The following is a 27,112-nucleotide window of genomic DNA, read 5'->3' as shown; positions in this document are numbered from 1 at the left end:
TCACAACAGGCCCCAGTTGATGGTCCATTGTTTTTAAATGTAGGTACCATTATGAGAATATCTTTGAAGATAGCACAGCTCAACACACAATAACAGAACAGTGAAACAAATCTTATATCCAGTCCTTCTGGACTTCCTATTGTACCTCTGAGTTTCCAATTTGAAAGTCTGACAATGACTGAGGTGATCATACCCGCTCAGCTTTCTCACACCTCTGGATGTTAAGCTGTTTGCTTAAAACACAGTCTGAACTCTGTTTCCTCCATTTGGTTCATCCGCTGATTAACCTCGCCAGCCCTCTGTGTACCTGTGCTTGCACAGGCCCATATTCCACCGCCTCGCCATCCACCATTATGACCCCTTTGGAGGAGTAGGGCTCCAGCCTTAGCGCCCGCACCTTTATGTATACCAGGTGCTGGCAGTCAGTCAACAGGTGTGTGCCCTTCTCCATAGCCAGGAACAGCCTTAGCAGCGCAGTGCGTGATATTCCTGCTCTGACATAAAAGAGATGGATGACGCCGTCGTCCAAGGCAGCATTGGGGGCCGCAAACAGGTCCTCTGCCAGGTGGGACTGGTACATGGCCAGCATGAGGACAAAGTCTTCCTCCTGCACCACCACCCAGTCACTGGGCAGTGGTTGTCCCAGTGGTGGCAGCAGAGAGTCCACGGGGCCGATGGGAGTGTTGGTGACGTTTCGAGATGTTGCACTCTCCCTCCTTCCCCCCTTGAGTGAGTTGTTGGAGTTGCAGGAGTTGTGGAAGTTGTGGTGGACGGCATTTTGACAGGAGGAGTCCCTGGAGGGCCAGCATGTGAGGGACGGGGAATGAGCCTTGCAGAGTGGCTTAGTGTCATGACCCGAGCATACCTCCTCCTCGGTGGCGGGGAGGTACGCCAGCTTACCACGGTAGACCCGAAGTGAGGCCAGCCTCACCAGGGTACCCACGGTGAAGCGGGCGGCTCCGACGTGCCGGTACTTCTCACTCTCCACATCGACATCCGCCACAAAGCCCCAGGCAAGCGAGAGGAAGGAGAAGAGACGGGGGCTGGAGGGCAAGTGGACCGAGACCAGAGACATGCGGGACACCAGGCCTTTACACAGCAGGAAACCACAGCTCACCAGCAGCTCCTCGCTAGACACTGGTATGGCTCTGGAAAAAGGAAACAGAAAGAGAGAGACCCGATGGACAATTTAAAGATCAACTTTACCAGTCCCCATGTGGTTGTTGGGCTGTACAGCAGCAGTGTAGAATGAAAACAACGCAAGAGACAAGACAGCAATATACTGTCAATACTACTTTGAGAAAAAAAAACAACACCATATATTAGGGCTGAACAACATCGACAGATGTCAGGTTCAAACGTAAAACTGAGGTAAGGTTTACGGGTTTCCTCTTTTAAAGCACTTTTGATAACAAATTTTTACAGATTGATCTTTTTGTAAGCCTATATTACATTACATTACATTACAGTCATTTAGCCGACGCTTTCATCCAAAGTGACTTAGAATAAGTGCATTTAATGTAGGAAATCGGGAGAACTACTAGTCATCAGAGGTCATAAGTGCATCTTCTCTCTAAACAGTGTGAATTTTAACTTCTGGAGTGATTCTGAATTGCTGGTTCATCTAGTACCATCTTTCTTGCTTAACAAGTTGCTATTAGTCTTATTCCAGCTGCTTGAGTATTAGTCCTTTTCTCTATACAGCTGCTGTTGGTTCCTAGTGGGATCTTATTCTAGCTGTAGCTGTCTTATTCTATTTACTTACTTGTCTTATTTACTTATTCTAGCCGTAGCTGTTTTTCACCTAGTGTGTCCTTAAATATTTCTTGCTGCCTAGCTGTTTTGACATAGTTATCCTTTTAGCTTATGAATATATTCCTAGGTAACTTGCTGTTTGCAGTTTTAATAGTATTGTGTGAGGTTTGATAGAGTTTTACGTAAGTGACCAGTTTCTGGACAATAAGCCTATTTTCAGTGTACCTCTTTGGCCAACTGGGTGTTACGTGGCCAGGGTGTGGCCTGCACTCCTGGCAGACAATTATCAATCAGTGTTCTTTAAATCACTGCTGCTACTTGGAAGCTAACGCTTCCAAGTGTCAGGCAAACAAGCCGAGGGCAAACAGGTCTAAGTTGAATGAAGGCTAGAGTGAACAAAGGCAAGCATGACTTTTTCAAGCCAAGACTTCGTCAAGCATGGACTGCTCTTTTTAGATCTTGTCAGTCATCTGTATTTTGTGTACCTAGTATAGACTATGTGTTTCCTTCGCATTCCTGTCCTTTCCTCTTCCCGGGGCTGGCATAGACATTGGGTCACTCCTAGGCGCTGTGACCCTACCAATCTCATTTATCCCACTCTCTCTACTGACGTTGAGCAAGTCGTGACAGGAGGGCTCTGGAATTGCCAGTCCGCGGTGCCAAAAGCTGAGTTTATCTCAGGCTACACATCCTTCCTGTCCCTCAACTTTCTTGCTCTAACTGAGACCTGGATCATGCCAGAAAACACTACCACACCCGCAGCTCTGCCTGATGTGTACTCTTTTTTTTTTCTCACACTCCCAGAGCTGGGAGGCGGGGTGGTGGTACTGGCCTGCTAATCTCTCTGAAATGGAAATACTCTCATTTCCATTCCACAATTTTCTCCACCCTCTTTTGAATTTCATGCTGTTACTGTCTCTTATCCATTCAAACTCACCATCATGGTTGTGTACCGCCCACCAGGCCCCCTTGGCGAGTTTCTGGAGGAGCTTGACGCACTTGTCTCACACTTCCCTGTTGATGACTCTGCACTTATCCTTCTCGGTGACTTCAAAATCCACACTAACGGACCGGGGTTCGCGCCCCGGTCTCGTCAGATCCGACTATGGCCGGACTTGATGAAGCAGCAATCATTGGCAACGTTGTCTTCGGGAGGGGGGCGGAGTCGGCTTGTGTTCGTCACGTGAACGCGTCTCTGTGTGTGTCGGGAAAAAACGGTGGTTCGGCCTGGAGTCGCCTTGTCACGAAAGCCGGCCGGAGAGATGCAGTTGGCGAATGCATGCAGTACGAGGGTGGGTGTTTGAATTAAAATAGGGATCGATTGGCCACTAAATTGGGAGAAATCAGAAATAAATTTATATATGTAAAAAAAAATCCACACTAACAACCTAGATCCTCGTTTCTCTTTCCTCTCCTCCTTTGACCCTCACCTCTCACCGTCTCCTGCTACCCAAGGTCGGCAACCAGCTGGACCTTATCTTTACTAGACACTGTCCTATTTCCAGTCTCTTTGTTATTCCCCTCCAGCTCTCTGACCATTATTTCATGTCCTACTCTCTCTCCCTCTCTTCACCCCCTCAGCCCCTTCCCCTGCCCACATGGTTCTCACCTGTAGACACCATCGCTCTCTCTCCGCTACTGAGTTTTCTTCCTCTGTTACCTCTATCCTCCCTACACCTGAATCTTTCTCTCTCCTACCCCCTGACACTGCTACTGATCTTCTTCTCTCTACCCTCTCCTCTACTCTGGACAATCTCTGTCCCCTCACCTCCAGGCCTGCACGCCCAACTCCACCTGCCCCTTGGCTGGCCGACTCAGTACGTACTGACAGACGGAGCCTGACACGACATCCCTGGGTTCTGTTATTTGCTAGCATGAGTTCTCTTACCATTGTTATGCCGATGACACCCAGCTTATCTTGTCCTTTCCTCCCTCTGAGACGCGCATTGCTGCGTGCTTGACTGACATCTCGGATTGGATGGCGACACACCACCTGAAGCTCAATCTGGACAAGACAGAGCTGATGTTCCTCATGGGGAAAGGTGCCCGCACCGAGACCTGGCCATCACCATTGACAACACCATGGTGACGCCAACTCGGACTGTGAAGAATCTGGGTGTGATCCTGGATGACCGACTTGTTTGCTGCAAACGTTGCATCAGTTGCTTGCTCCTGCAGATTTCTTCTCTATAACATCAGGAGGATTCGCCCATTCCTCACCGACGAGACGGCACAGGTGCTCATCCAGGCTCTGGTCATCTCCCTGCTGGACTATGGCAACTCCTTCCTTGCTGGTGCCCCGGCGTCGGCCATCAGACCTCTGGAGCTTGTTCGGAAAGCTGCAGCTCGTCTGGTGTTCAACTGCCCTAAGTTCTCCCACACAACTTCCCTTCTCATGTCCCTACGTTGGCTCCCTGTAGCTGCTCGCATCCAGTTTAAGACTCTGGTGCTAGCCTACAGGGGAGTGAAAGGAACAGCTCCTTCCTATCTCCAGGCCATGGTCAAGCCCTACCACCTCGCTCTGCTGCCTCGGGACGCCTGGTTGCCCCGTTGCTCAGAGGCCCCTGCTGCCGATTGACCCGGTCCCGGCTCTTTTCTGTCCTGGCCCCACAGTGGTGGAATGAACTCCCCACTGATGTCAGGACAGCGGAGTTGCTGCCCATCTTTTCGGCGCAAGTTTAAAACTCACCTCTTCAAGAACTACTACCCTGTTAATTGTTCTTAGCACTTATTGTATTCACTCATTTAAAAAAGATAAAAAATCTCTTTCTGGCACTTTTACTTTAGCACTGGTTTTGCTCTTAGATGCTTGTTTAGAGAGAAGATGCACTTATGACCTCTGATGACTAGTATTTCTTCTGATTTCCTATGTAAAATGCACTTATTGTAAGTCGCTTTGGATAAAAGAGTCGGCTAAATGACTGTAATATAATTTAATGTAAACAAGCATCTAAGAGAAAAACCAGTGCTAAAGTAAAAGCGCGAGAAAGAGATTAAAAAAAATGAGTGAATACAATAAGTGTTATGAGCAAGTAACGGGGTAGTAGTTGTTGAAGATGTGAGTTTTCAACCTGCGCCGAAAGATGGGTACCGACTCCGCTGTCCTGTCATCAATGGGGAGTTCATTCCACCAATGTGGGGCCAGGACAGAAAAGAGCCATGACCGGGTTGATCGGCAGCAGGGGCCTCTGAGCGACAGGGCAACCAGGCATCCCGAGGCAGCAGAGCGAAGTGGTTGGGCGGAGGTGTAGGGCTTGACCATGGCCTGGAGATAGGAAGGAGCTGTTCCTTTCACTGTCCTGTAGGCTAGCACCGGAGTCTTAAACTGGATGCGAGCAGCTACTGGGAGCCAGTGTAGTGTCATGAGAAGGGTAGTTGTGTGGGAGAACTTAGGGCGGTTGAACCCCAGACGAGCTGCAGCTTTCTGAACAAGCTCCAGAGGTCTGATGGCTGATACCGGGGCGCCAGCAAGGAGGGAGTTGCCGTACTCCAGCTGGGAGATGACCAGAGCCTGGATGAACACCTGTGCCGTCTCGTCGGTATGGAATGGGTGAATACTCCTAATGTTATAAAGGAGAAATCTGCAAGAGCGAGCAACGGATGCAATGTTTGCAGCAAATGACAGTTGGTCATCCAGAACTACACCCAGATTCCTCGCAGTCCGAGTTGGCGTCACCACGGTGTTGTCAATGGTGTAGGCCAGGTCTCGGTGCGGGCAACCTTTTGCCAGAAGGAACATCAGCTCTCTCTTGTCCAGATTGAGCTTCAGGTGGTGTGTCGCCATCCACTCGGAGATGTCAGTCAAGCATGCAGCAATGTGTGTCTGTACTTGTGTGTTAGAGAAGTCATGCGAGCATATAACAGAACCCAGGGATGTCGTGTACAGGGAGCAAAGGAGATGACCCAGAACCGAACCTTGTGGAATGCCTGTAGTCAGTCTGTGAGGCTCCGACACAGATCCCCTCCATGTCACCTGATAGAAGCGACCCGAAGGTAGGATGCAAACATTGAGAGTGCAGAGCCTGTGACACCCAGCCCCTCGAGGGTAGAGAGGAGGATCTGGTGGTTCACTGTGTCGAATGCAGCTGACAGGTCCAGGAGTATCAGGACAGAGGAGAGAGTTTGCTCTCGCAGAGTGCAGCGATTCTGTCACTGGAAGGAGGGCCGACTCTGTCGAGTGACACACCTTGAACCCAGACTTATTGGGGTCCAGGAGGTTGTTCTGGTGGCTGTACAAAGAAAGCTGGTGAAAGACAGCACGTTCGAGAATTTTGGATAGAAAAGGTAGAAGGGAAACCGGCCTGTAGTTTTTGATGTCAGAGGGGTTAAGTGATGGTTTCTTGAGAAGGGGGGTGACTCTAGCAGTCTTGAAGGCAGATGGAAAGCATCCTGCCTGGAGGGAGGTGTTGATGAGATGGGTTAGAAAGGGAAGGAGTTCAGGTGCTATAGACTGAAGAAGATGGGAGGGGACCGGGTCAAGAGAGCATGCGGTAGGGTGACTGGATGTGATGAGGTTGAGGACCTCGCCGGGGGAGCGATGTGGGATAGGGTGGGACATGGAGGGGTGAGTGAGGGTGCAGAGGGTGGGCTAGTGCAAGGAGTGCTAACCGGGTGGTAAGAAAAGGAGTATCTGATGTCGTTTACCTTCTTGTCAAAAAAGTTCACAAAGTCATCAGGGAAAGGGAGTAAGTAGGAGGAGGTGGGGATTGAAGAAGTGTAGAGAAGGTTTCAAAGCATTTCTAAGGATTAGAGGCAGAGGATTGGATTTTAAAGTGATAGAAGGCAGCTTTAGCAGCAGAAAGGGAGGAGGAGAAAGTGGAAAGAAGAGACTGGAAGTTGAGAAGGTCCTCTGGGAGTTTGCCTTTTCTCCATTTGCGCTCTGCCACTCTTAGGCTCCGTCTGTCAGTACGTACTGAGTCGGATAGCCAAGGGGCAGGTGGAGTTGGGAGTGCAGGCCCGGAGGTAAGGGTACAGAGGTTGTCCAGAGAAGAGGAGCGGGTAGAGAGAAGATCAGTGTCAGGGGGTAGGAGAGAGAAAGATTCAGGTGTAGGGAGGATAGAGGTAACAGAGGAAGAAAGCTCAGTAGCGGAGAGAGAGCGGAGGTGTCTACGGGCGGAAACCATGTGGGTAGGGGGAGGGGCTGAGGGGGGAGAAGAGAGGGAGAGGGAGAGTAGGACATGAAATAGTGGTCAGAGAGCTGGAGGGGAGTAACGGAGAGATTGGAAATAGGACAGTGTCTAGTAAAGATAAGGTCCAGCTGGTTGCCGGCCTTGTGGGTAGGAGGAGCGGGTGAGAGGTGAAGGTCAAAGGAGGAGAGGAAAGAGAGAAGAGGATGTAGCTTGTCAGTGTGGATGTTTAAGTCACCGAGAAGGATAACTGCAGAGTCATAATCAGGGAAGTGTGAGACAAGTGTGTCAAGCTCCTCCAGAAACTCACCAAGGGGGCCTGGTGGGCAGTACACAACCACAATGGTGAATTTGACTGGATAAGAGACAGTAACAGTATAAAATTCAAAAGCGGGCAGAGAAAACTGGAATGGAAATGAGAGTATTTCCATTTCGGGTAGATTGGCAGGCCAATATCACCACCTCGCCTCCCAACTCTGGGAGTGTGAGAAAAATGGTACACATATGACAGAGCTGCGGGCGTGGTAGTGTTTTCTGACGTGATCCAGGTCTCAGTTAGGGCAAGAAAGTTGAGGTAGAGCAAGGATGCGTAGCCTGAGATAAACTCAGCTTTTGGCACTGCAGACTGGCAATTCCAGAGCCTCCCATCAACACTTGTTCAACGTGAGTAGAGAGAATGGGATAGATGAGATTGGTAGGGTCGCAGCGCCTAGGACTGACCCAACGTCTATGCCAGCCCCGGGAAGAGGAAAGGACAGGAATGTGAAGGAAATACATAGTCTATTCTAGGTACACAAAATACAGATGACTGATTGGATCTAAAAAGAGCAGTCCGTGCTTGACGAAGTCTTAGCTTGAAAAAGTCGCTCTTACCTTCGTTCAGCCTAGACCTGTTTTCCCTCGGCGTGTTTGCCTGACACTTCCAAATGATTGTTAATTATCTGCCAGGAGTGCAGGCCACACCCTTTGTTGTGACATAACATTTGATAATATATCAAATGTTATGTTGCAACACTTTCAATTTTATCTATTCTTTCTCTTGTGGGGTTTTTTTCTCAATCATGTATTCTATTCATTGTGTTTTTTAAAGCACCTTCCAAGAGTGATTTTTAAAAAAAGTGCCATTCAGATTAAGTTTCCATTTATGGTTGGTTAATTGCAATGTAACACTGGGTGAGGGGGGCATGAGGACAAAGCTGAAACAGGAATTAAAATGTGGGTGTGTTGGTGCAGGGTGGGGTTGGATAGGGTCAAATTAACAACAGGGAGCAGAGTCAGAGCTCAGAGGCTGGACGAAATCAGCTTATGGGTCTTCAGACATGACAGGCCGGCACGACAACAAAGATGGACCCATCTGGGGGACTAGCATTAGGGGTAGGAGGTCATGACAATGCCTCCCTCCTTCACTCGCACCCATGCCTAATCGAGCACACACACACACACACACATACACACACACCAGCTGTGACCACCTGCAGCCAATTACAAATATGACGGCGTGTCCCTCTGGATTTGGCCAGCACTGACTCCAGAGCCATATCCATATTCATCATCCGGTTAATATTCATCAATCTAGCTGTCCAAATTTACTCAGCTCAGTTTCTTTCTGACTCTTCTCCGGTAAAAATATGATGAAACAGCCATATTTCCTATTTAAATCCAAGTCAAATTATTAACTTGATTCCTTCCAATTTGCAAAAAGCAATTTTGTGTTGTCAAAAAACATGTGTCACCAGCTTTGGCTGTAGTTTCCCTAGAAAACCAGCAGGGGGAGTCTTTCACTAAAGTCTGGCATTTTACTGGTCTTAGATGACACACAGATCCAGCCAGTGAACCTGCACATTTAATCCATGACATATCACCTCATGCTTTCCAGCTCCTACTATTTAGGGCCATGCATGGTAACACATTCGACCCCTGCTCATTAACTTGCATAATACTAGATAGGTTCTAGATAAACTGCCCATTGCCCTGGTGCACCCTTATTTTCAACTATGAATGACAACAGATACATACAAGCCAGGGCAACCTGTACCAAAAAGGGTGGGAGATATTCTAGATGTCCCTGTGCAGCAGGGCTGAACAATATATCGTTTCAGAATCGACACTGCAATAGACACATGTGGAACAGTTGCTGTGCAAATGATGCATTGTAAGGCAAATTAACTCTTTTTGCTTGAAACAAAATCTTGCAAGTTTCTACTTATTTCTGACTACACTGAAGAAAAATATTCTAGGGCACCTGACAAAAAAACAACAATTTTAGTCTGAATTTAATGACTTTCTTGAACAACTGCCTTTTTATGTCTCAAATCATTACTCAGTGATAAATTCTTTACAAATGGAGCTTTGAAAGTTAAATGCTGCATATATCTGGGGAAATTATGTAACTCCCCTTTATTCTTTAATATTCCAATGCATATTTCAAAAACAAAAACATCGTAAATCTGGATTTTTTTCCAATATCATTCACCCCTATTGATAAGTGTGTTAAAGGGAGAAAGAGAGAGAGAGTGAGAGAGAGATCAGACCAATACAGAATCTGGTCCCTTCCTCTCATTGTTGCTGCTGCTCTGATAAAAGGGCCATTGTGCAATGTGAAGCTGATGAGCCAATACTGTCATTACGCTAAACGAATGAATGAGTGAATGGATGTTACTCTTTGGTAAAGAAAGTACTGGTAGTGCAAGGTGAGTTCCTAAATGAAACATCCCAGTGTACAGGTGCTTTTATTCGCCTTCATCAACGAAGGGGCTGTTTTACTGAGCTCGTATGCTCTTTTCAGTGATACTTTGCTCAATACTAATTCACCTGATAGTCCAATTCCATTAAGTCCTCGATCAGGCGTTCAGCAGCTCTACTACAGTTGCTGAGGGTTAAGCTGTCTGTATGCACCTTGCTCGTGGGCACAGTAGCAGTAGTTAATGAAACCGGTCTATGCTAACCAGTCTAAGGATTCAGACTACCCACATCCAGGTTACTTACACTTGGTATTAAAGTGATACTGACATCAAAATCTGAAAATACGCATTGATAGCCTATGTTCCTAGTTGGAATGTGACCACGGAGAAATTCAGCGGCCAAAACAGCACGTCTGCGGCCACTCGAGAGAGATCTGTGATTGACTGTAGATGGTGTCCAATGACAAATTGTGCCGGTGGATATCTAGACACCAGTCAATTTGCATATAGGGTTACACAGCCCTCTATACTACGTATAAGAGCTGTGGATAACTGGATCCGTGTCAAATGTCACCGCGCTACTGCTCATGTTTAAAACCCTAAAATAAAAACTTTATATCCACGTACCTGTGTGTTATTGTTGTTTGTAACAGATTTTGAGTTATGAAGTCAAAATACTCACCGAATTGTGATATTAATCGACGTTTACCAGTCAGTTATCATGTCGGCAGATATGAGCGGTAGCGGTAGCGCGGTGATGTTTGACATGGATCCACCCACCCAGGAAGAAAGTAGCCAATAACTTTGAATTGATAAAACCACACCTACTTTCGGTTACGATTCAAACTCCCAATGTTAAAAAATGTGTTCAGAAAGGGCCTGTCAGTCTCTCTTTAACATCCCAAAGAAACGGAAGACACTGCTCTGAAGAACAGTCTTTATCGCATCCTGTTATATTTACAGTGCATCCGGAAAGTATTCACACCCCTTCACTTTCCCCACATTTTGTTATGTTACAGCCTTATTCCAAAATGGATTACATTCCTTTTTTTTTCATCAATCTATACACAATACCCTATAATGACAACGTGAAAAAGGTTTTGTAGAAATTTTTGCAAATTGCATGTACATAAGTATTCACACCCTTTGCTATGACACTCAAAATTGAGCTCAGGTTCATCCTGTTTCCACTGATCATCCTTGAGATGTTTCTACATCTTGATTGGAGTCCACCTGTAGTAAATTCAATTGATTGGACATGATTTGGAAAGGCACATGCCTGTCTATACAAGGTCCCACTGTTGACAGTGCATGTCAGAGCAGAAACCAAGCCATGAAGTCAAAGGAATTGTCTGTGGACCTCCGAGACAGGATTGTATCGAGACACAGATCTGGGGAAGGGTACAAAAAGGTTTCTACAGCTTTGAAGGTCCCGAAGAGCACAGTGGTTTCCATCATTCGTAAATGGAAGAAGTTTGGATCCACCAGGACTCTTCCATGAGCTGGCCACCCAGCCAAACTGAGCAATCGGGGGAGAAGGGCCTTGGTCAGGGAGGTGACCAAGAATCCGATGGTCACTCTGACAGAGCTCCAGCGTTCCTCTGTGGAGATGGGAGAACCTTCCAGAAGAACAACCATCTCTGCAGCACTCCACCAATCAGGCCTTTATGGTAGAGTGGCCAGACGGAAGCCTCTGCTCAGTAAAAGGCACATGACAGCCCGCTTGGAGTTTGCCAGAAAGCACCTAAAGAACTCTCAGACCATGAGAAACAAGATTCTCTGGTCTGATGAAACCAAGATTGAACTCTTTGGCCTGAATGCCAAACGTCACGTCTGGAGGAAACCAGGCACCTCTCACCACCTTGCTAATACCATCCCTACAGTGAAGCATGGTGGTGGCAGCATCATGCTGTGGGGATGTTCTTCAGCGGCAGGAACTGGGAGACTAGTCAGGATCGAGGGAAAGATGAATGGAGCAAAGTACAGAGAGATCCTTGATGAAAACCTGCTCCAGAGCGCTCAGGATTTCAGACTGGGGCGAAGGTTTACCTTTCAACATGACAATGACCCTAAGCACACAGCCAAGACAACAAAGGAGTGGCTTCGGGACAAGTCTGTGAATGTCCTTGGGTGGCCCAGCCAGAGCCCAGACTTGAACCCCATTGAACATCTCTGGAAAGACCTGAAAATAGCTGTGCTGCAACGCTTCCCATATAACCTTACAGAGCTCGAGAGGATCTGCAGAGAAGAATGTGAGAAATACCCCAAATATAGGTGTGCCAAGCTTGCAGCTTCATACCCAAGAAGACTTGAAGCTGTAATCGCTGCCAAGGGTGCCTCAACCAAGTACTGAGTAAAGGGTGTGAATACTTATGTACATGCAGTATTTCAGTTTTTTATTTTTAATAAATTTGCAAAAATGTCTACAAAGAGAAAAAAAGGAATTTAATCCATTTTGGAATAAGGCTGTAACATAACAAAATGTGGGGAAAGTGAAGGGGTGTGAATACTTTCTGGATGCACTGTACATGTCCAGCCTGTGACTGAACTGGCTTGAGAGAAAGATGTGCACCTAAAGCCTAAACTGGTGTTGCAGGGTTATACGGTACAAAGGTTACCGTTCATGGTCATGTCTGCACAGCAGTGAACTGTATATCGTATTTTAGGGTAGTGTTAACCTGTCACTGACTCTGGAACAACTAGGAAGATAATGTTAGAGAATTTTTTTTTCTCACCTGGCATAATGATGACAAAAGATGGGGAAAAAAGACAAAGAGCTTTAAGGGGGGAGTGAAGTTATTGTTAGGTGCAGATAGTAAAAGTGAACTGATGCAATCATAAAGAAAGACAAACAGAACAACAGCAAATGCTCCAGGATTGCTTTAAGGTTATAGAAGACAGATATGTAAATTTTATGCATGGCATAGCATGGGAAAATCTTCTGAAATTCATTTGGCGAAATCATGAAACATAAACCGCTCATATTAATTTAATGAGCTGCATTACATCTCAACCATTAAGTATGAGTTAGGGCCTGAGCAATCTCCACTTTGCAAAACCAGCATTACAACATAATATATTTGGATGATATATTTATGCATGTTAGCCCACCCAGAATAGTGATGTATGGAAGCAGCAAGGGCGTTGCCTGATCCTCCAGGCAGGATACCCAGCGGTGTATCGATGGCCTCCTCCCAGTCGGACCTCTCCAGCAGACCATTTATCACCTGCAGACAGAAAACACAACTGAGCCAGGATAAACACCAAATATTTAACCAAATACATAACCAGCCCACCAGGGGGGTTTATATTTGTATTGCATTAGAATACATGACCGAACAGGCAGACCTAAGGAGTTTCTGCACCTGGGCAGTGGTCCTACTCAGTAACTTAAAGCACCGTACTACCAATTCTGCACATCACAGCTGGTATCTAGCTTCTTTACTATATATTATGTCTCAAACCATATTAAGTCTCTCTTTGTTGCTCCCCAAATCAATCGCTGGAAAGAACTCTCACGAAAAAAAAGAAGATTTTGATCGAAGTGTACATCATTATCACGTATACTCTACCTTCTCTCTGATTTGAAGAACTACAATGAGCAGTCACTCTCCTTTGCAGAGGATTGGATGTTGTGTTACACGTGTCAAACAACTCCGCCCCCACAGGAAGTGAGTGGCATCACATGAGCGTGATTTATTTTTGTACCCGTTTTCCGGGAACTCTGCCTCTGATTGGCTAGTACTCGTTGCCTCCGTTGATTAGTTTGGTTAAGGTTAGGGTTAGGGTGGGGGTAGGTATAGGGTTAGCCAATCAGAGATAAAGTAGGGGCGGGTCTTCCTGGAATCCAGGTGAATGCTCTCTCAGCGAGTACTAGCCAATCAGAGGCAGAGTTCCCGGAAAACGGGTACGAAAAAAAATCACGCATCACGCGATCCCGCCATTCCAGCCGGTAGCACTACTTTTTCTGCCTTCTTTTTGCGTGGTGCGTTAATTTTTTGTTGTTTTTTTTTTGTTGCTAAATTGTTGTTTGTGTTTTTCATTGTGAGACAGCCAATACAATTTGCAGCATCTCTGCATTTTTTTGATTGTTCGGCAAATACCGATGTCCGTTATCTTAACATTCTCAATAAGTTCATGGATATTGTTTCCCCCCTAACAAATCAATTAAATAGTTTTTAACAGACTGCTCCTTCCTACTACTCGTGCCTTTCAAAATCCTCACTGAACATGAACTGAAACAACGAAAACTTTTAACCTTTATCAACTTGACAGGAGACTGTTCTGCCTGAGCCGCCATGTTTTCAGAACGTATCCATGGAAACGCAACACTGAAAGCAAGACGAAGCATGAAAAAAGCTGCTACTAAGAAGATCTGTATGTATGTATATGTATATGTATATATATATATATATATGTATATATTTTAATAAAATTAAAAACCTTAACAGTGTTCAGACATGCATGTTAGGGTTAATACTCCTGTCTGTGCCCCTGAGCAAGACAATGGAAAGAAGAACTGGAGTTGGTCCCTGGGCGCTGCAGCTGCCCACTGCTCCTATACAATAGGATTTAGCGGTTTGGATAATGGATGGGTTAAATGTAGAGAACAAATTTCATTGTAACCTGCACAGTGACAAAATAAAGTGGCTTTCTTTGTTCTTATACATCAAGAAATAGCCTTTTTCTGAAGACTGACCAGATGACTAGCAAGAGATGTATCTGTCTCCTACATACAGACAGACGCACACCAGATACGTAGATATGTAGATAGCATCCCGTACCACGGTGTGTGCATGTCTGTTTTACGGTGTTTCCTGTCATGGGGGTTGTGTGTTATTTGAATGCGATGTTGTGAATATGAGCGTGTTTAAGCGGGTCTTCCCTCTTCACCTCAAACAGGAGTCCATCCCCCGACATGATGACCAGGGCGTCCCACTTCGACAAGTCAGCCTCCCTCACCAGCTCTCTGGCGTGGTTCTGTCGCTCTGAAACACACACACACACACACACAATTGTTAACTAATGTTTTGATGCGTTTCTGCATGTGTGTTCCTCTTGTGTAGGAAAAATAGAGAAAGTTAAGCACGACATAAATCTCAAAGGTGGAACTCGACCTCTTTTTACTTGCCTTTTTCAGTGAACGAGTGAGTCAGCTGGTGAGTGAACAAGCAAGTCAGTATGCATGTGGGCGAACACTTGGCGTGCATGTGTGTATCCAACTATGGACGCACCAAGGGCCAACCACACCTGAGTAAAAGGCCATCTTCATAACGCTTGCATCCTCCCTTCCGCTTTCCACTTCACTCGACAAATTAAAAGTAGCCAAGTGGGAGGGAACGTTGCTATACGGCCTCAAACGACATGTCTATCACACTTCCAATTAGATCAGAATGAGGGAATTCCCCAGCAGCACTCCATCAAATTAGACGTGAGCCCACTAATCTGATGAAGTGAGGCCTTGGTGACAGCTGTGGTCACCTCTTAAGACTGATGATAGATGGGTTGCTCTTGGAGAAAATGGAGATTGACATAACTACCTTCACCGGACACAGGGACCGGCAAAAGGGACTTACTCAGCATGACATTACAGGTGCTGAAAAAGACATACAGTGTACGTGTACACATATGCAAAGAAGAGCACAAAAACTAAAACAGAGAAACGAATGCTACTGGTAATTCGGATTGGAAAATGCCTTGTGACGTTGCTTGAAGTTGCATTCGTTTTGGATGTACAGTTTATTCATATCTGCTGATTGTGATTGGCATAGTTTTTAAGACTTTTGAATCACAGCAAACAGGTTCATAATTCAATCCAAGCCCTCCTGAGGTGAATTTGCATTTGACCTTTGACCTGTTTGTGAGGTTCTGTTGTCATTGCACCATTTGCGTAAATACAAGAGCCATAAAATTACAAATACAACAACTGCTTTTAGCTCATCCTTCAATTGTCATTCTGTAGCCTTGTTTCCACGTCACAAAATGTTCATGAGAACGTTCATAAACAATTACAAGGTAATTATCTAAGTTATGTATGATGGACACAGGGGTAGACAGTTGGACTAGTCATGATAAATATGATGTACACTGATTAAGTAGAGAAAGAGGTAGGACCAGATAAGTAATTTACTTCTTCCTATTCTTTTTGGACAGGTAATATTCTTTTTTTCCCTTTTTTTATTGAGATTTTGTTTTATTTGTTGTGTTTACTGTTCATTTTCTCTATTGTTTTGTTTGTTTTCTTACACACACACACACACACACATATATATATAAACACACACACACACACATATCTATATATACATACATACATACATACATACATATATATGTATATATATATGTTTATTTTTTACATGTCTGAAATACAATAAACACTCAGGTCATTCAGCTATAAACTAGTAAAATCATAATCAGACTTTTCTGCAGTACTTGGGTCAATGGGTTTAAAACCATGCTGTTGTTGACCGGTGTACATAAGTCTTTTACTTCCTTTTTACAATTCACAATTATTTAACACCAACTAGTTCTCCAACCTGCAATCTGCATTTCTGACAACTGCTCTTCAGTCATCTCAACATTTGAAGATGGTGTTTCCTCCTCATTTTCTACCAGTGGGTGGTGTGGTAATGGCCACTCACAAACGTTGAAGGGGTTTTCTGTTTGTGTGCGTGTGTGTGTGTGCCTCCTTTCCTTTTTCTGGAGGTGAAAGGTTGTAAGAGATGCCGTCAAGTATGAAGAGAAGCCAGTGGAGTGCAGCAGACCGCCACGGCTCCTGTCACAACTTCTTCCAGGAACTCTTCATTTTTCTGAGGCACAACAACAATGGATGACAGCCACTTTTCTTTCTCCCCTCTCCGTCTTTACTGTTCTTCTTGTCTGTTTGTTTTTTCATATCCAACCTTCCCTCTTATCCACTGAAGGCTCGCCTCACTTTCAGTGGAATTTTTTCCCTCCATTTTTTTCCATTTCTTTCCATAGCCAAGGTGATGCTCTGCAGCCAGCTCCATGTCTCCACACATCAGGCATCAGACATGAACTGATCAGTTAACTGGCAGAACTCGTTCCATAAAATGTGGTAAATCCTCATTAGATGGACGCTTCCTCGAAGCCGTTTTTGTTCACATCACAGCGATCTTATTGAAAAAGAAGACAACCTGCAGCACAATCTGTTCTTCGCAGTCGTGTGGTTGTCATTCATCTGTTCCTGTCCTCCTTGCCCCGGCAACATATAACCCTGGCCTTCAGAACATTTAGGCCAGTGTATAAGAAGAGAAAATATGAGTGGAAATGTTGAAATATACTGAGGGTGTCTGTCCCTTCCCATAAGTACTTGTAATTCCTGTTGAGACGGAGGAACATGAGCATGTTTGCTGTCATGTAATACTGTCTGACAGACAGCTTCTAGACTGCCTACGCTGGAGGCAAACAGGGCTTGGTAGAAATCTGAGGAACATCATACAACATGCATAGACAGATGTACACACACGCAGTGTACACACACACAGACATATAGGCACACACACGGATACACGTGCACACAGTAGTTGCCCTCGAAAAACTCAAACCCATTCTGACGCACATTAACACACATACTTACTAACGCAAACACACACCACATACACAGAAATACTCCAGTGACCCCCTTCAGCAAGGCAGTCGCCCTCATCCATCTACCACCCCGAGCAGTGCCAGCAGCCCCACAGCCAGCGCTCCAATAACGAATCTGTGTCTGCATCCGTTAGCATCCACATAGCAACAGCCTTTCATCTAAACAGCTAACAGTAAAGGACAAAAAAAGCTAATGTGGCCAACCTTATGGCTCCATTATATCCCCCTTTCCCATATTGTGTGTCTCACACAAACACACACACACATTGATTTTATCTCAAATTGAAACCCCTCCCCCTGATCAAGGCAGTTTTAGATTTTAAAATGAAAAGACTGGCAAACAGGCACACTGGAAAACATAAACTGGCGTGATGTCGGGGACTCGGGGTTGACAGACAGACATCATCATCATTCCAAAATGAGTGAAAATTGTTGAGTGCCATGACAATTTCCATATTGTTCATATGCAAATTTTATGACCAGATCTGTGCGTACAAACAGTTGTTAAAGCTGTCTTTTCTGGGTATAGCAGTGGTCCATCTTAAGGCCTCGGTACACCTGCGGAAGAGGTTTAGTAGTCTGGCTATAGGTAGAAGGACAAGGGATGTATACAGACATGCACACTAAGTGCTGCTTTGGCTTTAGCCTCAATGATGTCCACTGGCTTGCAGGCCCAGCTAATGTCATCTGTGTACACAGGCATCCTGGTGAGGGATCATCTGCAGTCGGTTTCATGATTGGTTCTAATTCCCAGTGGGAAAACCGCCATTTTCTTTTCCATTTAATTTCAATGGTTTGCATTTACATTCCAACATGATCGGCTCTCCAAGATCAAATATTTTGAGGCCAAGCTTGCAGAAACGGTTAGAAACTGCTCGAATTTAATGACAGGAATTACACATAGCAAAATATTCATATTTGTATGTCCATTCTAATGTGAAGGGTCAGTAAACGCACAGTGCAAAGCTCAGTGAGAATACACACATTTTTTTGCAGCTGTAGTTGTCATTGGCATACCACACCAGCGACCACGACCTTGGATTTGTTTGACTGGTTGATTTTAAAACAGTGCACCAAGGGCGTCCGGGTGATGTGGCGGTCTATTCCGTTGCCTACCAACACGGGGATCGCTGATTCGAATCCCCCGTGTTACCTCCGGCTTGGTCGGGCATCCCTACAGACACAATTGGTTCTGTTTGCGGGTAGGAAGCCGGATGTGGGGATGTGTCCTGGTCGCTGCACTAGCACCTCCTCTGGTCGATCGGGGCACCTGTTCGGGGGGAAGGGAAACTGGGGGGAATAGCATGATCCTCCCATGCACTATGTCCCCCTGGCGAAACTCCTCACTGTCAGGTGCAAAGAAGTGGCTGGTGATTCCACATGTATCGGAGGAGACGTGGTAGTCTGCAGCCCTCCCCAGATCGGCAGAGGCAGTGGAGCAGCAACCGGGACAGCTCGGAAGAGTGGAGTAATTGGCTGGATACATTTGGGGAGAAAGGGGGGGGGGAATCCCCCCAAAAAACAGTGCACCGATAAGGACCATTTAAGGCAAATGTCTTTTTTGTCCTTCACTGCCTCCATCTTCAGTCTTTGATTAGTTTACTCCACCAAATAGGCACCTGTGGATGGAGCAATGCAAAGTTTAACACAATGGTTCTGGTGTTGTTGTTGGTCAGTTGTGACTTCTAATCCAGATAACAAGTTTTCATTAGGGTCTGAGTTGACATTGCAAGCAGAGCGTTTTGCGTTCCTCAACAGAGACTAATACAAGGCATTGTCCTTGGACTCAGATTTACAGTAGCTTTAATTCAACCTGTTCTGGTTGCTCTTGGGAGGTGAGATGATGCTAGCCTGACTAATTGTTAGCCTAATTAGTATGTATCAAGGAGAGAATCATCTTTGCACAACGCCCCTTCATTCCAAATTTCAAGACTGAGTCGCTTTTTCTTTCTGGGCTATATGAAATATGTGGATACTCTTTTGGCTGCTGTATAACTGTCTTTTTAATGCACTTGATTGTTGTGTCAATTTAAGTGAGTCTAACGGTTGTCACTTCATGCACTGACTAAGGCCATAGGCTGAAATGCATTGAATTAGGACACAATAAATCTCTTCAAGCATAGCTGTGCATACTGAAACCTGTACCAAACAACACAACAATTTGAACATTTTCTCTCTCCATATTCAATTCAATTCAATTCAAAACTTTATTGCAGACTCAGGATCCATAACAGACAAAGACAAATAGGTAAAAGACAAACCCTAGACAATACACAGAGTAAACACAATAAAATTACATAAATGGAACAAGTCAGTGTGTTAAAAGAAGGCAGCTATACCAGTGGTCCCACAGCCGGGATTGGTAGTGTGTGGCACTGAATCTTATATTAGTCAAACTCTTGATGATTACATTATCAGAGTCATTGAGGCGGCAAATAAATTTATACATAACATTTCTTAGAAGAGCCTGAAAGGTACTGACTCCTGCAGCCACAAACATTTCACTTGCACTACACCATCTAGGTCTTTTTAGCAGTATTCTCATGGCATCATTATAAGCCACTCGAAGCCTCTGTAAGCTTGCTTGCTTTTTTATAGTTTGACCACAGGTGTGCAGTATAGAGTGTTATACAATATGCTCTGAACAGAGACATCTTCACACAAACTGAACACATACCAAACTTGCGTGACAGAGTGTTTGCTTGTGCATACATCATGCGGCATTGCCTATAAATATCGTCTGTCATTTGTTCAGTAATATAGTGCCCAAGATATTTCACCTTATTACATACCACAAGATTATTACCAGACAATTTAAAATCAGGAAATTTTAGATGATTGACCTCTTTGGTTCTGCAGATCATGACAACACTCTTACTAGCATTGTATTTGATATCATGCTCCACACCATACACAGAACATATATCAAGGAGCTGCTGGAGACCAGCGCTACAGGGACTAAGAATGACAAGGTCATCTGCATACATAATATGGTTCACCAAGGTATTACCAATCATACGCCCAGTGTTACAGGCTTTCAGCTGCTTGGACAAATCATCAATATATAAATTGTAGAGAACTGGAGACAGAATTCCCCCTTGTCTGACACCATTGCTAACCCCAAATGGGGCTGAAACACTATTACCCCATTTCACTTGCATAGTCTGGTGGGCATACCAATAAGCCAGAATTCTCACAATGTATTTAGGGACCCCTCTTTGACTCAATTTAACAAACAACTTTCTATGATTAACACGATCAAAAGCTTTAGAAGCATCAATAAAACACATAAGAACCGATGGGTTTTGGCCTCTGTATTTGTTTACAATTTCCTTTAAGGCATATATACATAAGTCAGTGCCATGTCTAGCTTTAAAACCAAACTGGTTATCTGTGTTGATAAATTCATGCACTCTATCCAGCAGTATTCTTTCTAGGACTTTTGACAGTATGCTGGCTAGAGCTATAGGCCTGTAGTTCTCTAGGCTGCATACTTTACCAGCTTTGTCCTTAATGAATGGCACTAACAGTACAGACAACACTGAGTCTGGTAACAAGCCATAGACCATAAAGCCAGTAAAACAGATAGCAAGGAGAGGAGCTAACCTCGGACTGGCATATTTAAGGTGTTCAGCAGTAATATGATCTAAGCCAGGGGTGCCCACAATTTTTTGACTCGTGAGCTACTTTTAAAATGACCAGGTCAAAATGATTTACTCATATTAAAAATAATAACAATAATAATAAAAATACTCAATACATGTTTTACATATATATGAACATTTATATGCAGTGTGTGTATTTATATACATGTTGTGTTTACATATACAGTATTGCAACTGATTTGCATTTATATTGAACCTAACACAGGCAATAATCATACCAAGCATTTGCTACTACACTATGTTGAAATTGCATCACTGCATGAACCTTTACAGCTGTGTTAAATAGATTTGTGATCTCTACCTCTCTACTCTGATGATGACCTGCACTGGAGGGAGTCAGACAGGGTTGCATAATTCGGACAGTAGCTGCTGGTAGCCGGCCTCAAGCAGGCCTCCGAATGATCATGGTGGAACGGTATTTGGACTTGATAATCTTCATGTGAGAAAAGGCTGACTCACACAAATAAGTAGAGCCGAATAATGCTGTCAAGGAGGTTGCACATTTCCTCATGTTTGGGTACTTGTCCTCTGTAAGTAAGTTCCAAAACTCTCCATGCACCCTGGACTTAAGCTGAATGTCAGCCTGTACTGTCAGTATCTCATCCTCCACTGCAGACGATTTCAGGTGAAACAGTGTTGCCATTTTTGAGGTGAGGGAATCCACCTCTGTATCTTCCCCAAATGGGTAGCACATAAATGTAGCGATTGGCTCGAGCAAAGCAAAGTCTTGAAACCGTTTGTCAAAGACTGACCGGACATTTTCAATCTGCTCTGTGTAGCGTGCACTGTCAAGTTGCGCACACACCCTCCCTTGCTTCTCCAGCTCTGCTGCGAGGTTTCGGAAGTTTCCCAAATCACAGCGGTGCAACTTTGACAACAGAAGTTGCATTTTCCGTTTGAAAGCGTTAACTGAGCTGATCATGTTTACCACGCTTTTGTCTTTTCCTTGCAGCTCTAAATTAAGCTCGTTCAACATGTTGGTTAAATCAGTTAAAAATGCCAAGTCTAGCAGCCACTGATTGTCATTAAGTTGCTTGTGTTCCGCATGTTTAGTGATAAGGAGAAACTCCTTAATCTCCGGAAAGAGCTCTCAAAATCTCTGCAAGAATCTCCCTCTACTAAGCCATCTCACGTCAGTGTGTAGCAAGAGGCCAGAGTAGTTACAGTCGGCTTCTTCCAACTGTGTACCACACAACCGTCTTTGAAGAGACCTCGCTCGAGTAGAACAGGCGGGTTTGGTTGCAACATCCATGATCTCTTTCATGTTTAGCATTTTTGCGAATAATGCTTGTTGGTGTATTATGCAATGGTAATTAAGGAAGTCCAGGAAAGCATCGTCCTCCCTGCACTTGGCAATAAATCCATTGGAGCGGCCCACCATAGCAGGCGCACCGTCTGTGGTGATTGACACCAGTTTACACACTGAGAGCTGGATTTTATCCACAAAGTTTTTGAAGATCTGAAAAATGTCCTCTCCCCGCGTGTGTTCCTTCATGGGTAGTATTGTTAACAACTCCTCTTTTGCGGTCATATCTTGAAACACCATCCGAATGAAAATGCACAATTGGGCCATATCACTGATGTCCGTAGACTCGTCCAATTGTAGTGAGAAACACTCGCAGTCCACGATGTCCCTCCAAAGCTGCTGTGTCAAATCATCGCCCATCACTTCACAGCACCTTGTGACAGAATTTCTTGATAACTGGAGAGCTTTGATTGAAGATATTATTTCTGATTTGTTTTTAAAGTCCCGAAACAACGAATCTGCTGCCTCAAGGAAGGCCTCTTTCATCATCTCTCTATCTTGGAAGGCCTTCTTATGCTTAATGATGGAGTGACTCACCCGTAAAGATGCTTCGGTGGCTGCCTTTGCCTTTGAATTCGGCTGCGTGAAAAGTGGCTGCTGGGCGATTAACTGCGATTTTAGTTCCCTCGCCTTTCTCTTTCTCAGCTCGCTTTTCGGAGGGAAGTCATTGTCATAGTTTTTATGAACAGTTCGAAAGTGCCTCTCCACGTTTCCTTTCTTTGGGATAGCAATGCTAGACTGACAGATGAGACAAACGCATTTGGAATAAGACATGGTGAAAAAAATGTCCTCCTCCCATTCCACATGGAAATGGTACGTTTTTTGTTTCTTGCTAGGTCCGGCTCCCCCACTCATTTTTGTTGTGTTTCACTTTTTAGAAGAATTTTTTTTTAGAGAGTTGAACTAGCTAGCTCGATGCAGTTCTGCGTTAGCTCACGTTGTGGGCATGTGAACTTCAAGGTATGTTCGAGAAGGGCTCTGGTTGTTATGGTAACCTAATGTAACAAAGTTTTAGGTTCCGCTCTAGAATCTTTGGTTTTAGGCAACAGCAGACTGGCCGTCCTTTACGTCAATCGAAAGGCAAATGCCAAATGGAGGACAGATGATAGGCTAATGTCTTGGGAAAAAAAAAGTTTTTTTGGAATGTCATGGAGATCTACCAGCACTGCCTTTACGATCTACTGGTCGATCGCGATCGACGTAGTGGGCACCCCTGATCTAAGCCACTTCCCTTGTTATCAGACAGCTTGTTTATAGCTTGGTACACCTCGATCACCATTGAATCATCACTCTCAATATTGCCCACCTTATATAGATCACTGTGGACACAATTGAATAAGGTACAAAATGCTGTCGCCATAACTAAGCAATGTTGTCTGTACCAGAGATACCATCAACATTGCATGGTAGAGATGTTTTATAGTTGTTGAGAGCTCTCACTTCTTTCCAAAAATTAGCAGGATCATTTCTTAGCAGCTTCTTAGCCATGGAATCTGCCCTCATGGCTTGCTCATTTTTACAGATGAAGCGAATGGCGTACTTGTATCTTGCAGTAGTGAGCTTCTTGTGTTCAAGCTCAGGCCATTGTCTGGGTTTGCCTGCGATAGCCCATGATTTAAAGGGTTCACATGCTTCTTCATGATACCCAGCTACATACTTGTTCCAACCAGATCTGATGTTATGTGTCTTATTTTTATACTTGTAGTAGGGCTTACTACCTTCATACAGAGTACTAACAATATCATCATACATGCAGCAGAGATCTCTCCTATGCCTCATATCCTTACAATTAATGTCTCTGCACATAACTGCATCTCTAAGCAGATGTATATTACCCAAGGTTTCAGCTGTACGGGCATGATAGACTAAGATGTCCTCCTTTGTAAGAGCTGACCAGTCCAACCTTTCTGCATTATCACTATCTCCATTACTAGACAGCACAGGCAGATGTTCAACATTTATAGCCATAGCAAGAGGTATGTGATCAGTCGTTGCTGCCCCATACATAATACCCATACTCCCCAACGAGGCATGTGCATCAGCAGTGCAAATACAGTGGTCCAGCCATGACGTAGTGTGCCAGGCCTCACTTACGTATGTAAAAGTATTTGTAGGCAACAAGACTTTGCTTGACGATATAAGATTATTATCTTGACAGAACTGAACCATGTGATTAGCAAATAACGAATTCCTGTCTGAGATATCGGCATTCAGATCCCCAATGACATACACACTGGAAGAAGTATTATCTTGAATAAAGGAATTGATGAATGCAAGCCTATTTAAATATTCATCCTCATTCTCTGGCATTCATAGGGTGTATACACATTTAAGATAAAGAATTCCCTGTTATTGTGAGTAAACTGTATTGCAATGCACCAGTCAACACCAAGCCTAACCACATTTATCAATGAGTCAAGCTTCTTATTTCATAGAATAGCCACACCCCCTGGTATCCTGCTTCTGACTATTCCCACGCAAAGGTCAGTTGTAGACTCCCCAGCCCCATGAAAGTTCTCATTGAAGGAGTTTAGTTTTTCCAGCTCTTGCTTTGCTAAAAATGTCTCTTGTATACATAATATGTCACAGTTCTCCAAAAGGTTTTCAACAACTAAGCAGCGAGCTTTATCCCCTGTGCTCTGGCCCAAACGCAGGCCACGACACTTGTATGACAAAACCCAAATGTTCATTTAACAAGACTAGTGAGTGATCATATCACCAGTAGGCATACTCACCCCCCCCACAAAAAAAGCAGTGTTTGACCCTATAACTCCACCCCTGCACAGATCATAATAGTGCCGGACAAGTGCCCCTTCAGGCAAGAGCTCCAGGTTGTACAGACGAATCTACTGTGTACAGAGTCAATCTTTTGACAAATAACATCATGTTCAAGGTTATCTTTAAGATACCCAGACAGAGTGTCAGCATCTAGGTTTGGTGTGAACTTGGTGGCAAAAACACTCACCAGCTTCTTCTTTACCACGTTGGTATTACTCCCAGCTCCGGTACCAATAACATTAATGGATTTCTTTTTCTGCCCGGGGTTAACAGTATGTGAGCTTGAGTGAATAGCAACTTTCGCGGGGTGACGTTTCACGACTTGATTCCACATTGAGGTGCCTGGCAGAAACGTTAATCCACCAGGACCCTCTGCTACCTCAGTCTTCTCCACTTCCAGAGTGGAGACCACTGCCGAAGATCCCTCCTCTGCTCCCAGGCCCGAGGCTTCCACCGGTACAGCCCCAGATGCCGTGCCGACCAGGCCGGCGGCTCCATCTATCGTGCACATGACAGTGGCCCCAACCACCGCCACCGACGTATCTGGACCATTGCCCCCAGTCAGGTCAACGGAGCGTTCCAGTGTACACACTCGGCGATCGATCTTCTTAGTGATAAACCGAAGATCTTTGCTCACAGTAGCATGTACCTGCGTTGCATGCTTCATAGAGCTGACCTCCATATACACCTGCTCCATTCTCCCAAGCAAGCTCGAGATATCCATGCTCGAGAATGTCACCGGTGGCAGAGCATCCAAGTAATGAGAGACAAATCTGGGACTCTTCTCTACACACTCATTCAGTACATTAAGGCAAGATTTTATGTTGCATCTTTCTTAGGCCCTTGTGGGAAATGAGCTGCTGCGTAGGACGGCAAAGGTTAAACAGTACCTTCCTTGAGGTCTCTATCCACTCGGAGTCAAAATTCTTCTCAAACAACAACACGATCTCATCCTACACAATAATTCTGCCATCTTTAGTCTGATAAATCTCAGGCTCTGTGCGAAACCGAATCTGAGACCAGCCGGCAATGGCGTACACAGCGTCCGCCATCTATATGGTTGTCAGTTGATGTAATCGATGGTCGCGTAAAAAAAAAATTCATAAAATACACAAACCATAAAATCATTTAAAATTATTTCAGTTCTTTATTCTCGTTTTTTTCCAATATATACATATATACTATATGCCCAACACCCCCCCCCCCCGCTAGTGCTCCTATTACCACAGGGACCACTTTGGACTTCACCTTCCATATCTGTTCCAGTTCTCCCTTCAGCCCTTAGTACTTCTCTATCTTTTCATGCTCCTTTCTGATGTTGCTGTCAGCCAGGATTTCCACATCTATCACTACTGCTCTCTTCTGCTCCTTGTCAGCCACCTTCCTTATGAAGCACGATGGCCTCCACCCAAACAGGAGGGGATCCCAGATGCTGTCTGAGAACATGGACTCTAGCCTGAGGGAATGAGATGGTGGTGCGGTAGGACATGCTAATTCACCACCTCCGTCTCCTACTTCTGACCCCACTCAGCTCTTCTAAATGGGACTCGTATGCATTCTTTTATATCCGCCGTCATTTCTTACCATAGACCCACTGCAGCACCTTCAATATCACACCCGTCTGCTGCTAATCATAGTATTATTGTTCAAGTCCCTCACCAACCTTGGTTACCCTCTGCTCTTAATTATAATCCTGTAAATTTTGGTCTTTTAAATATATGATCTCTAAATTATAAATCGTTTTTATGTCATGATTTTACTACTTTAAATAATTTAAACTCTTTTTTTAATCATCTCAGAGACAACAGGGAGACTGCAGTCCTCTTATTTAAGCAAGCCCTCCTGATTTTACACACCTCCATCAATCAGTTGTCAGGCAGGGGAGGGGGAGGGGGGTTGCTGTTACTTACAGAAACGATTTTAAATGCACTCCCATTATTATTATTGGATTTCCCCCCTTTTTCTCCCCAATTGTATCTGGCCAGTTACCCCACTCTTCAGAGCCGTCCCGGTCACTGCTCCACCCCCTTTGCCGATCCGGGGAGGGCTGCAGACTACCGCATGCCTCCTCCATTATGTGGAGTCGCCAGCCGCTTCTTTTCACCTGACAGTGAGGAGTTTCACCAGGGGGACGTAGCACGTGGGAGGATTCCCGCTATTCCCCCCTCCCCCCCGAACAGGTGCCCT

The 27,112-nt window shown here is 44.8% G+C and overlaps 1 protein-coding gene across 1 annotated transcript in view; it reads right to left on the bottom strand.

Annotated features, from left to right (window-relative positions):
- Positions 1 to 271: 271 nt before the first annotated feature.
- LOC130113339 (sphingosine kinase 1-like) overlaps positions 272 to 27,112 on the bottom strand; it is a 72,386-nt gene continuing 45,545 nt past the window's right edge. The window contains exons 3-6 of the mRNA XM_056280927.1: positions 14,456 to 14,550; positions 12,674 to 12,789; positions 881 to 1,148; positions 272 to 724 (exon numbers count right to left, since the gene is read on the bottom strand). Of these exons, the coding sequence (XP_056136902.1) occupies positions 272 to 724; positions 881 to 1,148; positions 12,674 to 12,789; positions 14,456 to 14,550 (932 nt within the window). The remainder of the gene's footprint in view (positions 725 to 880; positions 1,149 to 12,673; positions 12,790 to 14,455; positions 14,551 to 27,112) is intronic.

The sequence above is a fragment of the Lampris incognitus genome, chromosome 5 (assembly GCF_029633865.1).
Source record: "Lampris incognitus isolate fLamInc1 chromosome 5, fLamInc1.hap2, whole genome shotgun sequence".
Classification (NCBI taxonomy): domain Eukaryota; kingdom Metazoa; phylum Chordata; class Actinopteri; order Lampriformes; family Lampridae; genus Lampris; species Lampris incognitus.
Note: the sequence above shows the minus strand (reverse complement) of the source record. Positions and strands in the feature narration are given on the sequence as shown.